The sequence below is a fragment of the Gavia stellata genome, chromosome 27 (assembly GCF_030936135.1).
Source record: "Gavia stellata isolate bGavSte3 chromosome 27, bGavSte3.hap2, whole genome shotgun sequence".
Classification (NCBI taxonomy): Eukaryota; Metazoa; Chordata; class Aves; order Gaviiformes; family Gaviidae; genus Gavia; species Gavia stellata.
In genome coordinates, this window is record NC_082620.1 from 1430070 (window position 1) to 1444451 (window position 14382).

The following is a 14382-nucleotide window of genomic DNA, read 5'->3' on the forward strand; positions in this document are numbered from 1 at the left end:
GGAGTGTCCGTTAGAGCTCATCGGTGAGGGGTTTTATGAAAAAAAAAGAGGTATTTCTCGCAGAGGTTAGCCCATTTGTCAAGGTGGCTTATTGACCTCGGTGATTTATCACTGGGAAAAAAGCTGGAGGGAAGAGGAGGAGGAGGGAATAGCTCCTAAAAATAAATATATCTCTCAATTCTCCGTGTGGCTAGACTTCCCCTCACAAACCAGCTGGAAGAATGTATTTTGATCTCTTTTAATCGGACTGCTTCGTCCGAGGCTGAATCTTGCTGAGGCGATCGGCTTCCACCCGACGTGTTAAGGGGACCACGTTTTTCTGCCGAAAAAGAGAAAGAAGCAAGAAAAGGGAGGGTATTCGCCTGACAAAAGGGGGAGGAGGAGGCCGAGGGCTGCCCCTCACGGCCCGGCCCCGCCGCCTCCGGCTCCACAGCGCCGCCTCGCCCGCGGTACTGCGGGAGCTGCCCCCCGCCGCTCGCTTCACAAAATGGCCGCCTGGCGGGGCCACGGCGAGCGGCGCCGAGGCGACAAAATGGCGCCGGGCGGGCAGCTGGGGGAAGGACGGACGATGCGCGGCTGCGGGGGCCGGGGCGGCGAGTGTGGGCTTCAGCCGTGCCAGGAGCATGGTGGAGGGGGTCCTCTTCGTGTGCGTATCCCCTTCAGGCGGGTAGTGAAAGCGCTGCGGGTGAAACCTGACCTTCTCCCCCCCCCCCCCCCCCCCCGCCCTTTTCTCCCCGCCGTCTTTGCAGAGGGATGCGAAAATGCCCAGAAATGCGCATTTCCACTCGGCCACGGGGATGGCGGAGGCCTCGGCTTCCCCCCCGCCGCCTCAGATCCCCCCCCAGGCACCATCGCTGCTTCACGCCCCCCCCCCGGCACCATCGTCCCCTCGTTACCCTCACGGCGCAGCTCGCCGGCACCGACCCCTGAAATGTGGGTTTTTTTTCCTCATAGCGTGAAGATTTTTGGCCCAGAATTGCTCTTTCCACACGTCCCCCCTCATCATCACCACACGCGCCCCAAGGTGGGTAGTTTTATGCCTAATTCTTTCTTTTCCACCGCTTTTCTCCTTTGCAGGGGTTGAAGCTACCACCTCCCGCTCTCCTCACGGTATGGAAAATACCCAAACGCGCTTAAAAAAAAATAATAAAACAACCCCAAAGCACCCGAGGATTGATTTATCTTCAGAGCCGGAGTGGCGCGGGGAAGAAGCCGTCGCCGCTTGCCTTGCTCCCCACGACAACCCGACCGCCATTCGGTTAATTAAAAGCATGTACTTGGTGTGATCAGATGTGGTAATACCATAAAAAAAAAAATACCCCGTAACATCCAAACGCTCGTTGTTGGAGGCTGCAGCCAAGGTACCACGTATGCTTTTTTTTTTTAAATACGTTTTTTAATGTTGCATTACCTTTTTTCTGTAGCACAGTGTTGTTACAGGCTACGTTGTAACATTGCCCCTTCTTTGTTAAAAACCACATGCCTAAAATACTACTGTTTTTTCCTGGAATTACAGATTTAGGCCCATACAGATGCTCTTTTATTTCTACGTATATAGAAATATTCCTATATATTTACCGCATATTTATATATATCTCTCTCCTTTTTCCAGGGACTGATTACAGAATATAAAATAAACCCCCACACCTCAACCACTATGATTTAATTATATATAATCACTGTAATTTTGGCCCATATATATGTTTGATTTTATATATATATATTACCTTTGTTTTCCTCCATTGGCTTTCTACTACAATAAATCCTAAAAGCAGGAGAAAAAAAAAATGCCATCAAAAAAAAAAGAAAAAGAACAAAAAGCAACCCATCTCTTTTTTACAGTCCATGGTGGAAGTTTGTGCCTGAATGTTTTATTTGTTCCACAGAGATGCAGATTTTCCTTGGGAGGTTTGGGGAGGATTTTTTTTTTAATGAAAAGAGGAAAAAAATACACCCAGAAAAACAACAATAAAAGAGAACCAAAAAGAAAAAAAAAAAAGGCACACAAAAACAAACCCCAGCAACTGAAGCTGCAAATGCAATCAAATAGTCCGGATCAGACAATACATTGCAACAAAAAGAGAGGACAAATTAGTTCAACTGAAATGGCAGGGCTTTGCTGTAGATCCGGGAGGAGGGATCAGCTCCTTTATCCCACCATCTAGCGCTCCAAACACCACCATTTTTTTTTTTTGTGCTTTGTGTTGGGGCGTTTTATTTAAAGCCAAGCAGGCTGCAAAACCCCGCCGAGCCTGGGCTGCCAAAGCCGCTCGTGGACTTAATTTTTTTTTTTATAGCTAGCTATTTTTTTCCCCCTGCCGCACCCCATCCTTGTGCAATCCTCTCCCTTTTATTATGTGCTCTATCACTTGCTCTATCTTTTCTTTTTTTTTTTTTTTTTCTTTCCTTCTGCGGGTATGAAGGTTTCTCTCCCCAGCTTGGCTGCTTATTCCAGAAGTTTCTACGGGGGAGGGGAGCACCCACTGCGGAGCCTTTGCCGCAGCGCCGGGCAGGCGTGGTCCCTGCCGCTGGGGGAGGATGAGGAGGATGAGGATGCAGAGGATGCAACCACCTCTCCCTACCTTCCCTCCCCAGCTAGCAGCCTCTTTCCAAGCCTCTCCCCCTTGCTAGATTTCCCCATCCTTGAAAAGGGTGCTGGGAAGTGTTTGCAAGGATTTGGGTTTTCTTTTTTTTTAAAAATCTTTTTTTTTTTCCTCCCCCTTTGCTAAATAAATTAAAAGCAGAGATGTCTCCTGATGGAGATGGATGAGGCTGGGCTCACAGCAATGGGGTTGCTCGCTCGCACGCACTGCCGCAGCCTTGATCTGGCGTAGCGAGGGTAGCGATGGCAGAAGTGACCTTTCCCAGGCGGTGGGAGGGAGGCTTCCCCCCCCTGCCCCGACATGCTCCTGCTTGGAATTAATTTTAACTAGCGGGGTTCTTATTTTTTATTTTCTTTCTCCCTTTCCTTTAAAGAACAGCTTGCTCTCTCAGTGGTTTGGGTTTTTTTTTTTTTCCCTTGTTAGCCTGTGGGTTGAAGCTTCCTCATGATCTTTTTTTTTTTTTTTTTTGTGCGTGTGTTTTGAATTGCGTTTTAAAATTGCCCAGCTGGAGACAAGTCTTGATTAGAGCTGGAACAATAGCTCCGTTTTATTAATAATGGGAAGGATTTACAATCCTTCAGCACCTTCCTTGGAAGGCTTTCAAAATCATTTGCAAACACTCACAAATTTAAGATTTCACAGCCCTTGGCTGTGAGGTGGGTAAGTATTTTAATGGTGCCACCACCAAAAATCACATCGGTGGCAAATCTGCATTTCTGAGTGCTTAAAAAGATGACAAATTTGGTGGGTTTTAGGGCTGCAAAGCTGGGAGGGGGGAGGTTGGTAAATGGGGCTGGCTAAAAGCGGTAACCTAAATCTGTTCAGCGTGCTCTGTAGATGCAGGGTATTTTGCTGTGTCCTGGGAACTGGGCTGTTATTTCTCTGTCTGCTCTGTGCAGACAACCACGCAGCTTGCCAGAGCAAAGCTGTGGACTTGCCTGCTTGTCAGTAAACATCTGCTTATAGATTTTTTTTTTTATATATATTTTTTTAATTCATTACCTTTTTGTAGTCCCCAAGTGACTCCCTTTAGCGCTGGTTCCGCTGTGGTTTGACCACAGCTTTGCATTAAAGCCGGCTGCTAGCGCTAATGTGTCTGCCTGCGAGCCAGAGTGACCTTGCTTGGGGGACTGGGCCCACCGAGCTAATGGAGATGCTCCGCTTCGATTACAGAACCCCGCATGATGCCTTTTTTCCAGCGCATCCCTTCCCTGACCCAGGGTAGCGGAGGGGGATGTTGCAGTATTATGGGTGAAAGCTGTCTTATGCCTTATTTTTTTTTCCTTTTTGCCTTTTTTTCCTTCCCGGGGAAATACAGGTTTGTTTGTGTAACCCTTCTCCACAGCAGATACCTTCTTTGTAACTATTGTAAACATGCAGCAATCTCAGAGCCGTCTGGGCAGTCGGATCTGGCCTCGCCGAGGAGCGTGAGGCACAGTGCTCTGGTTGTGTAAGTGTGTTGTACATGGGCCACAGAAACCCACAATGTTTCTGTGGTTCCTCCTGTCTGGATGGCATGAGTAGGTCCCAGGGCTTCCCCTTCCCACTGCTTAGAATCTCACAAAAGCAAAGGCTGGTGCTTCTGGAAAAAACTCTGCCTTGTGGTCTTTAAAAAAAAAAAAACAAAAACCAAACTGCTGTGGATTAGTCATCCTTATTTTTTAAGGAAGCTGTGTTTGCCAGTCCTATCTGTATAACGCATGTGCGTGTGAGATATTAACTATTAGCTTTATTTGTGAAGGCTGGTAATGTGTTCTGGTCGCTGCTCTTTGGAGTCGTGCCACCGAGGCTCCGTCGAGCTGCTGCTGGCAGGTGGAAAAACTGACAGTCCAGCTTTTCATACCCTTCCCTCCATTTTCCTTTTTCAGTGCTGGTATCTCTGCAACGGCAGGTGTGGAACCGTAGGGACCGTAAGAACCGTAACCAAGGACAGATGAGATGTCTTCTGGGGTCATTTCCAACGCCAGAGAAGAAACGTCGGTGATTTATATTTTTTTCTTGCCTGCGGTAGCTTTTACTCTAAGCTCCGCCGTATCTTGTGAGAAGACTGAGTTTGACCCTTTCAGTTGTTAAAAATTATGCCATTTTTAAACTTTCATGGTTTTTTCCCTTCCCTGTGGTCACATAGAAGACCAAGCCGTGCAATTAAAACGGTGTAGCAAAGGGCAGCTCCCTCCCCCTTTCTCCTTTCAAAAAACCTTCCAGAGTTGTGTGCTCTTGAACTGCTGCATAGGCAGAAAGCATACAATGCAGTTGTCAGCATTGTGCTGATGTGTGGCACATTAAAAAAAAAAAAAAATACACACAAAAGGGGTGGGGAGAACGGTTGCCTCCAGGGAGTAAAACTGTGGGGCCCCTTTCCCTACAAGCGAACAGCCCTACGTGCGATAGTATATTACTCCGAATTTTGCTCAGGCAAAGGCAACGGGCTAACGTCAGAGGGAGTGTTGCAACGTCCTAAATTGTCTTGGTGAAGATCAGGGTCCCCTTGAACTATTTTTTTTTTTAATGTGTGAACTTGCTCCCACGAGATGCTGCTGGTTTATTACTCGATTCCTCAAAGTCGTGCTCGCTCACCACCAGGAAGAAGGAAAAGGCTTCCTTATTGGGCGTGATTTCTTTTGTTGTGTTGCAAAAGGTAATAAAAAGCACCTGGTGCTGGTCTCTTCTAGGTCACACATGACTTCAAGGCGCAGAATCCTGGCAATCATTAGTGCGCGAAGAGTGTTAGGTATCGACGCCTTCTCGTTAGCCTCCCTTAATGAGAATATTGGCATCGGTGTTGCGTGAATGCCTCTGGCTGACCAGCGGAGAGGCCCTGCCTTGCTAAGCTGGAGCAACACCTTATGAGAAATGCAGTGATTTCACTGCCAATGAGGCCGTCTGGTTCCTGATTTGTAGCACAGCTATGACTTTATGCTTTTCTGGCAAAAATTTAGCGGAGGGTAAGTATGAGGTGTCCGGGCCAGATGTCATACCGTGCTCCCTGCGGTGGAGAGCTGGGGAAAGTTGGTGTGTGGTGTATGTAAAAATTGCCAATAGCTCCTGTGCCTAAAGCCTCGTCTGTACCTGAAATAAACCAGCGTGGACAGGGATATTAATTTTATTCTCTCGTTAGGATGTATTGGTTTGGAGATACGCCTCGTGTTCATCAGAGGCCTTCGCTGGCACGGAGGAACAGTGGACCAAGAAGCTGGCTGTTTGGGATGTTTCCACGTTTTTCAGGTTGGCACACCCTGTGGGACTCGGAATTACTTTTCTTTGGCAGTTCAGGACAAACGAGTGAGAATTACCTTGTGAGCGCTGAACTTTCACCACCCTCTGCTTTGGACTGAAGAGTTACTAGAACTACGTCCACGAGGTTTCCAAGCTAAACAAAACCTGAATTTCCAGTGCCAAAAAGCAAGCGAGCGATAGAAACCTCCGCTCCTCCTCCATAAGGGGGGAAACCGCAGTCTTTCAAGCTTTCCTGTTATCCCAAAGAGTTAAAAAGCTGCATCGTGAGATCTGCAGAGGTAAAATGAAGGCCAAAGCTCGCCAAGAAACTCCTGCGCCGTATTGCTGGAGAGGTTTTTGAGCGCAGCAGGTCTCGATGCACAAGTATTTTTCTTTTGTGTCTTTCTCTGAAATCAAAGAGCGATAACCGCGCAAACCGTGTTCAGTCTGCTCCGTTTAAAATGCCATCGAGTTGCTTTGGTATCAAAACAGTGTTTGGCGAAACACAAGCTCTGATGGTGGCTGGCTCGGTATTTATTTTGTGCTGGGTGTGCTGATCAATCCGATGGGGAATGGGGGGAAGAGCAGCCTTTAGCTCACAGGTTTGGACTGTGGGTTTTGCGTTAAACCCTTGTCCTGCAACATCTCCAGCGCAATTTCTGTCATTTTTCCTGGGCATTGCACGCGGGGTCTTTATGTAGAGGTTATACAGCAACTGGGTGTTAAAAATGGCGAAGTACAGGATACGGTGATCTATCCAGCCCTAGGGGATTTGTCCTTCGCAGTTGTCATGTTCGGGTATCAAATCACGTGGGGCTGGCTTTTTTTGGTTGTTTTCTTTGTTTTTCCCCCAAAATGTAGTATTTTGCAGCCTGGAAGACCAAAGTCCTCTCTGTCTCGCTGGTGAAATGCCCCGTGTTTGGGAAAAACCCTTGCGAGGTGAGCAGGTCCAGCTCTTTGGTACGTGGTTGCACAGAAGTTGAGGGGCAAGGGGAAGCAGGGCAGAAGCCGGCATGTGATATCTCTAATTTTTCCCAACAACAGGCAAAAAAATGGGTATTAATTCTAATACATCTACTATACAGTGACCAAGAGTAAGCTCTTTTGCAGTCCTGTGATGGCACGTGGTGTTTTGGTTGCGTGGCTCAGCGATCGCACTGTACTCTGCTGCTGAAGAAACGTCTTGTTTTTGTATAGCAAAGTATTTTGAAAACAGAAGTGTGCTTTTATATATATACAAATGGGTTCAGTGTAAACCGAATTCCAGGGGCTCCTGAGCTGTGTTTACTGTGCTGCAGAAGGTAACTGGTGCTAACCCACCGGCTACAGTGGTGGTATTTTGTGGCAGCTCCCATCCCTGGTACTGTGTGGATAAGAACACCACCATGAAGTCTAGCGGGGAAGAGCGTTTGAAAATAAATTACTAAACACTGGGTTTCGAAAACGTGAAGGGAGTTTTCTGGACCGAGTCATCTCATTGTGAAGATTTGGAACACTGACCCTCAAAGAGGAAAGACCCGAAATCAATAGCTTATTAATACAAATCCTACACTTTGTGTTTCTCGGGATCCAGAACCAGGCTTCATGTTCAAAGCCTCATCAGCATGTAAGCCGATATCCTCTGTCTGGGCAATAAATGAGCCCAAATATCAAACAGCACCAATTCCTTCTCGGAGAAAATTACCCATTGCATAAAACGTAATGGGTAAGCAATAAAATTAGGCCAGTAATTCAGGCTGGCTTAAAAATGAGATAAAAGCCTAGCTGGCAATTTGATAGTCAGCTGCCATACTGTCATTTTAATAAATACAGTCAATGAGCAGGAAAGGCACGTAAATACGTTTTATAATGACAAGATGGTGGCTGGAGCTGGCCGGCTCGAACAAAGAAACGCTCCGAGTGTTTCTGGTGATGTCTGAGGGCTCTCGTCTGGGTAACCTGCTGTTTTTCTGTAAAAAGCAAAGAAAGCTGGAGGCGTACTGGACGCTGGTGGGGATAATCATTGCGTGCCACTAATGCAACCGCACTAATCCATGCGAGTCCCCGGTCGATGTAGCTGGCCGGTGTCCCCAGCTACGGGGCGAGGCGTAATGCCTCCCTTCCCCACCTCCAGCTGCGCTGCTGCGAGCACAAAACCCTGAGCTATTGCTAAGCCAGAACCAAGTATAGGAAGTCACGGTCTTAGGAAATACAGCTCTGGTTGCTGTCCTTGTTCGGTATCTAATCTTTGCTTTTTTAAATGTTTGGCAAGCAGTCCCGGCGACACGTGGCAGCGAGCTCCAACGCTTGGGTAAGACGCCGCGTTAAAACTGTACGAACTTGCCTTTTCAAGCATTGTCTGCTCGCTTCTATTGACGTTTCCTCCTCGAAGTGAGGCTGTCTCTGGCTGTTTTTGTGGACCCCAAGGATGTTTTCTGATTCTCCGGCCCTTTTTTTTTTGCCTCTAAACTGGAGAGCTGCTAACTTTATGAGCTCCTTATATGGCAGCACCATTTTCTCACGCCTTTAATGGCTCTCTTTTGATCCGTCCCATTCTTGCTTTGTTTTCCTTGACGTGAACGTGCTGTTCAAGCTGCGATGGGTTTATAACCTGCTCCCTCATTAATGTATGACCTGGCGTTTTAATCCTCTCCAAGTGCCGATAAGAAATGTCCAAATGTTTTAACTGCGGGTTTGGCCGAGATGCCCGGAGATAGCTGGGTTCTCGGCTACGCCCGCCACGTGGGCATGAGTAATTTAAATTGCGCCTTGCGGTGCACCAGACCCTGCCCTTGCGTGTCCTGAAGGCTGAGGGCCATCGGGGGGACAGAGAGCAGCTGAAGTCCCCTCTTCCTCGGCTGTTTGCCCCTCGGGGAAGGGCAGCACACAGGGATGCGTGTCCATGTCTCGCCCCTGGATGCTCATTGTGTTGTCACCAGCGGCAGGACAGCGGGCTGGTGCGAACGCTCGTCCCATCTGTGGCAACAAGGGCTGTGTCGGTTGCTGCCACGTAAGACCGGTCCTTCGTCGAGGCCCCTTTGGCCTGCTGAAAGGAAGGTTGTGCTCGCTCCGGTCTCTAGCCTGGGTCTGTGTTCTTTAAAATCTTCGACTGAGTTGGAGGGATCCGGTTACAGCGGCATCGCCAGTGCGGTCGTGTGTTGCAACTGGGAACAGTTTCCCCCCAAAGCATATGAAAAGTATTGGGATGGTCCAGAGCTCTGTTTTGCGTTGCCGGACGGGCTTTGTGCTCCTCTTCCAGCTGGCTTTCGTGTAAACGGAGCCCTTCAAGCGCTCATTTCAACCGTCTCTTCTGTCAACAGAGTCGATGGCTTTGTTTGCAATCTGTGAATGTCCCTGCCGGCCAGCCAGCCTGCAAGATGGCCGTGTGACAGCAGTGACCCTGTGTGAGGTTTCTTTGAAGGACCTGGGCGCCGGCGCGGTCTTCTCGTGTCCCTTGGAGATGTTGCCCTAGCAGGGAGGGAGGGGAAGAACGGTTGGAAACGCCGTCGCAGCAAGCACGCTCCATGGGAGAGGGGAGAATTCGGCATCGAAAAGCTGTTTGAGGCGTGGTCTGGGTTTCTCCCTCTCCGAAATAGATGCCTGTAGAGCCCGTTAAAGGTAGAGACACGTAGCGACTGCCCTTTGGGCTTCTGACCAGTTGAAACAGAGCGCTAAGCCCATTTCCATGGAGAAGAAACGTGCGGTGGAAAGCGCTGGTGGAGTGCGTTGGCAACGCATTTTCTCATGCGCACGTGGCTCCATCACGTTTTAAATAATAGACGGCTTGCGTGCAAAGAGTTATTGGTTTGGGGTTTTTTTATTCATCAGTAGATCTCAGTTTGGCGGAGCAGCGTAACGCCCATCATCGCTGGGGAAACCGAGGCACGGAGCTGTGAAGGGATGGGCTCGTGGCTACCTGGCAGCGGTAGAGTTGGGGATAAGGCTTGGGTCTGCCGAGGCTCGAGTCGGCGTGCGTCAGAGCTCCGATTCAATCGAGAGATTGGCGTGTTTGCTAAGCCACCTGTAGCTTGATGACTTTGACCAGTTGTCGAGGTGGAATTGGGTGGCAAAAGGCAGCGACGTTGAGTGCTGTTCACCCCGACAAATAAAACACGGTTTTAATCAATAGAAAAGCGCTGTCAGGAGGCTTTGGCCGAGGAAAATATGGAAATATCGGTCTGCTCTCTGTGGCGAAAGCAGCTAATTGGCTTCCAAAAAAAGTACTCACGGCCCTGGGTGCATGTTTGGTTTTATCCTGACCTCAAGCTCAGAATCTGGTGGCGGTGATCGGTTGGGCATTTTCCTTTTTGGGCATAGAAATAGGTGTTTCTATCCACGCAGAGGCACATTTTGGTGGAAAACAAGACCCTCCGGGTTGACAAACGTTTAGCTCCGCGTCACCGAGCCGCTTTTCGAGCAGGGCCGGGGTGCAACACACGCGAGTTGGTTAACTTCTGCAAGCAGGGTAATATTCCCAACGAGCGTTTTCTTCACCCCGTTTTAATTAAAGAGCTGCAAAAACCCGGTGGGGGGAGAGGGGGCGGATGACTCGCAGCCGAATCCCCCTCGACAGCGGCGGGAGTTTCTTCTGCGCCGTTCTCGGGGCAACGTGGCCTCCCTGTTTTGGTGGAGGGAAGGGTTTTTTGGGCAGCCAGGAGGGGTTCGGTGACCACCCTCCCCACTCGCCGTGGCGGCCAGTGCCACCAGCCCCGCTCGGGGTTGCCTATAGCTCCGAACTTTGGAGCCATTATAGATAAACAGAGCTATAGGCTCCCCAACGGCCGGGCAAGGCAGGGCCTTCGTCCGCCTTCACCCGAATTAATTTTTTACTTGCTCCCGCTGATTGCAGCGAGGTTTTCTTTCGCTTGGGGTGGGGTAAGGACGGTGTGTGCCTCAGGACGGCGGGAGAGCCTTGCGGCCCCCCTTTCCCGGTGGGGTTGTGGGTTTCACAGCCAACACGGGCGTTGCGATGCCCAGCGAGGACCCCCTCCCGGGGGAACCCCCTCCCAGCGCTTCCCTCCTGCGCCGCAGCCGCCAGCTTTGGGTGCAGACGGGGTGCTGGCCGCCAGCGGGACCTCGTCCTTGCATCGCAGCCCCCGGTTTTCGCTTGCGCTGCAGCCCCCCTTCGTTTTTTGCAATGCAGCCCCTTTGGTTTTTTCATAGCACCCCGTTTTTTGCAGTGCAGCCCCCCTTTATTTCTTGCATAGCCCTCCCTTTATTTTTTGCAATGTAACCCCTTTGTTTTTTGCCATGCACCCCCTTTATTTTTTGCAATGCACCCCCTTTATTCTTTACACTGCAGCCCCCCCTCTTTGTTTTTTGCAATGCAGACCCTTTTTTTCATAGCACCCCGGTTTTTTGCAGTGCAGCCCCCCTTTATTCTTTGCATAGCCCCCCTTTATTCTCTGCATCGCACCCCGTCATTCTGCAATGCAATCCCTTTTTTGCAGTGCAGCCCCCCCTTTATTTTTTGCATCACCCCCTTTATTCTTTGCAGTGCGCCCCCTCATTTTCCAGCGCAGCCCCATTATTTTTTGCACAGCCCCCCCCCCTTTTTTTTCGCAGCGCAGCTGCCCCCCGCATGTAGTGCCTCGCGCCGCCGCGCAGGCGCACTCCCGCCGCCCCCCGCGCGGGAGCGGGGCGTTGCGCGCCCGCGCTCCGCCTCCGCCGCCGGGGCCGCGGCGCGCGCCCCAGGGCGCAGTGCGCCTGCGCGGGGGCCCCCGTGTGGCGCTGCGAGAGGCGCGGGGAAGGGGAGGGGGGGGGGGAAGAGCGAGCGAGCGGAGCCGCCAGAGGAGCGGGAGCGCGGAGGGGGGGGAAGGAGGAGGCGGCGGCGGGGGGGGGCGCCGCGCTGCCGCTGACGGAGGAGGAGGAGGAAGACGCGCGAGCGAGCGAGCGAGGGCCGCGGCGGGGGGAGACAGGGAGGAAGAAAACCCGCGGCGGAGGGGGAGCCCGCCGCCCGCCAGCCGGCCCGCCAGCCAGGGGGCCCCCCCGGAGGGGATGGTGTCGTCCGCCGCCGCCGCCGCGGGGGGAGGCAGCCGGCGGCGCTGAGGGCGGCAGGGCCCCGCGGCGGAAGAGGCGGAGGGCGGCGAGGAGGAGGAGGAGGAGGAGGAGGAGGAGGCGGCGGCGGGCGGCGAGCGGCGGCCGGCAGCGCTGCGCGGGGGGAGGCGGCGGCAGCGGCCGGGAGCCGGGGCAGGGGCGGCGGGCTCGCCCCGCGCCGCGCAGCATGGTCCGGGAAACCAGGCACCTCTGGGTGGGCAACTTGCCGGAGAACGTGCGTGAGGAGAAGATCATCGAGCACTTCAAGCGGTGAGTGGGGAGAGGTGGGGGGGGTGTCTCCGCCGGTCCTTCCCGCGCCTTCGGGTCGCTCTCCACACCCTGCCCCCGGGGAGGCCCTTTCCGCGGCTCCCCCCTTCCCTCCGTTTGAGGAAAAGAAGGGGGAAAAACCCCTAAAAAAACCTAAAAAACGGGGGAGGAATGCGGGGGGCCGGTGGCTCCCGCGGCCTGCGGAGAGGAGGAGGAAGACCAGGTCGCTGTAAATAACCCCCGCGCCATGGCGAGGATCGGCCGCGGAGGGCTGACGGCGTGGACGGACCTGCGGGGAGATCTGCCGGAGCGGAGGAAAACGCAACGGCAACGACTGAGAACGCAGCAGAAAAAGGCGGAGGAGCAGCAGCGTGTCGAAGCTCGGCTTTCTGCACGGAGTGGACTTCACGCCGAGGGGGGTGCGCGGTGTCGCGGAGGCAGCCTGAAGCCTGGCCATCTTGCTTCTCCATTGCTTTGTTTTTTAAAGTACTCGACGTTTGGAGTTTTGTCTTTTTATTCCCCCTCCCCTTCTTCTTGTGTTTTCCTCCGGTGGAGCCGCCCCGGCCCTGAGGATGCTGCGTCCCCCCCCGAGGTGCGGCCGTGCCCGTGGCCGCTCGGTGCAGCGCACGGTGGGAACCGAAGCGCCTGCAGCTGCGAAAACGTGACTCCTAAAAAAAAAAAAATCACGCAGACCCACGAAGAAAACGCCGGATCGCTCCACGCGGGAAGCGCCCTGGACTCCTTATGATATCGTTTGGGTTTTGTTTTGTTTTTTTTTCCTTTTTATTTGGTTGCATAGATTAATCCTGCTCATAAGGAAGTAGTAGCTGTTTGCATGGTTGTATTTTTTTTCCTCCTCCCTTCGTCTTTTCATGCGAGGAGGAGGAGGCTTCTCCCCCGCCGCCTCAGCAACACCTTTTTCCTCGGGAAATGCTCTCGCACAAAGTTGATACCCGGTACCCTACGCTGGAAGCTGCTTTTTTAGGGGAAAAAGAAGGTGACGAGCCCAGGCTGACTGCTCAGCTCACGGTCGTTTTAAACCCTGTCCCCCCCCCAAAAAAAAAGGATTTTGAAGCTTCCTTCAGTCTTCCTGCGCTGGAAAAATGACGGAGCGTCCTTAATAATGAGTCACCATGGGAAAAATAGATGCGGTGACACCGGGGGGGGGAGCGGGAAGAAAGGTCCCCGGCTCCTGCTCGCCTGCCGCTGCGGAGGGGGCCGGGGGGGACTCGCAGCCCCCCGCCCCGGTGGCAGAGCGGTCCCGGCGAGCGCGGGTGGTGCCAACCGGTGTCTAAAATGGCGGCGGGGCCCCGGTTGGGGCGAGGGGGGGGAGCCGGGGTCACCCCGGGGGTGCAGGGAGGATCCCCCCCCCGCCCCCCGGGGGTCTCCTCCATCCTGCCGGCCTGAGCTGCAGCAGCAGCAAAACCCCATCTCGGCGTCATCAGCACTGAGAAATTGCCCTGTTTTAATTGAGCTTCACGTTTTATTTTCTCCCCCGAGCCCAGAATCGCCTCTTCGTCCACGCCAGCGCGCGGGATGGTGGTTCTGCGTTCAAGGTGGTTTGTCTTGTCTGTCAGTCCGGGTTACGTGACCCGGCGTTGTACAAAGGCAGGGGTTTTGGGGGAAGAAAACCCGCTCCGGGGTTGTTTCTTTAATTCCAGGCATAGCTAGCTGAAGGAATAGGCACTCAAAAGTGGAAAATTGACATTCCTGGGTCTTACTTCGTCCACTCCTCCTCCTTTTGTAAGATGTATTAAAGCAGGGAAAAAGTTGCTATGGTACTGTTGCTTAGAGATGGATGGGAAAAAATGGCAGGCGCTGAATTGTTAATTACCTTTTTTTGGTTGTTTTTACCTTTGTGAGTTTCCATCAGAGGTTTGGGAAGGAGATTTGCAGCCAGGCAAACCCCCTTATTTCTATAATTTCTCGCTGTTTTTCAAAGCTGGTTTTTAAGCGGGATTTGTGGGTTTGGGTGAGGCTGATTTCACGCGAGTAAACACAGTTAAAATACGTTTCAAAACATGTGGCTGTGGGTGCAGGTACTAATGCATGGGGGGAAATGACAGGCCACCTCCGTAGCCCTTTTGGGGATGTAAACACCTAAAGATTGGTGGTTGTAAAGGGGTATATGTTGAGCTGGGTTTCAGGCTCGATGTATAGGTGCTGTAGGTGGACAATGGAGCAAGGTTTCCTTTGTATGCTGGTACTCGCCTGGGGGAAGGGACACGTTACACAAGGATTGCGTGGCGCCGTGGGTATATCCATAGGGAAGGCAGCTGCC

The 14382-nt window shown here is 52.2% G+C and overlaps 1 protein-coding gene and 1 long non-coding RNA gene across 4 annotated transcripts in view; both read left to right on the forward strand.

The window, feature by feature from the left end:
* Positions 1 to 572: 572 nt before the first annotated feature.
* On the forward strand, positions 573 to 6752 carry LOC132319337 (uncharacterized). Of its 3 annotated transcripts, none has more exons than XR_009484501.1 (4): positions 573 to 646; positions 1078 to 1361; positions 4472 to 5828; positions 6691 to 6752. It is a non-coding gene; the product is annotated as an uncharacterized LOC132319337 (long non-coding RNA). The 3 variants fall into 3 exon arrangements; XR_009484502.1 differs by having other exon boundaries at positions 4472 to 5548; positions 5722 to 6752; XR_009484500.1 differs by having other exon boundaries at positions 4472 to 6752.
* A 5269-nt stretch (positions 6753 to 12021) lies between these two features.
* The window catches only part of SPEN (spen family transcriptional repressor), a 67051-nt gene continuing 64690 nt past the window's right edge, over positions 12022 to 14382 (forward strand). Inside the window, 1 exon segment of the mRNA XM_059829955.1 lies at positions 12022 to 12104. Within this exon segment, the coding sequence (XP_059685938.1) occupies positions 12022 to 12104 (83 nt within the window).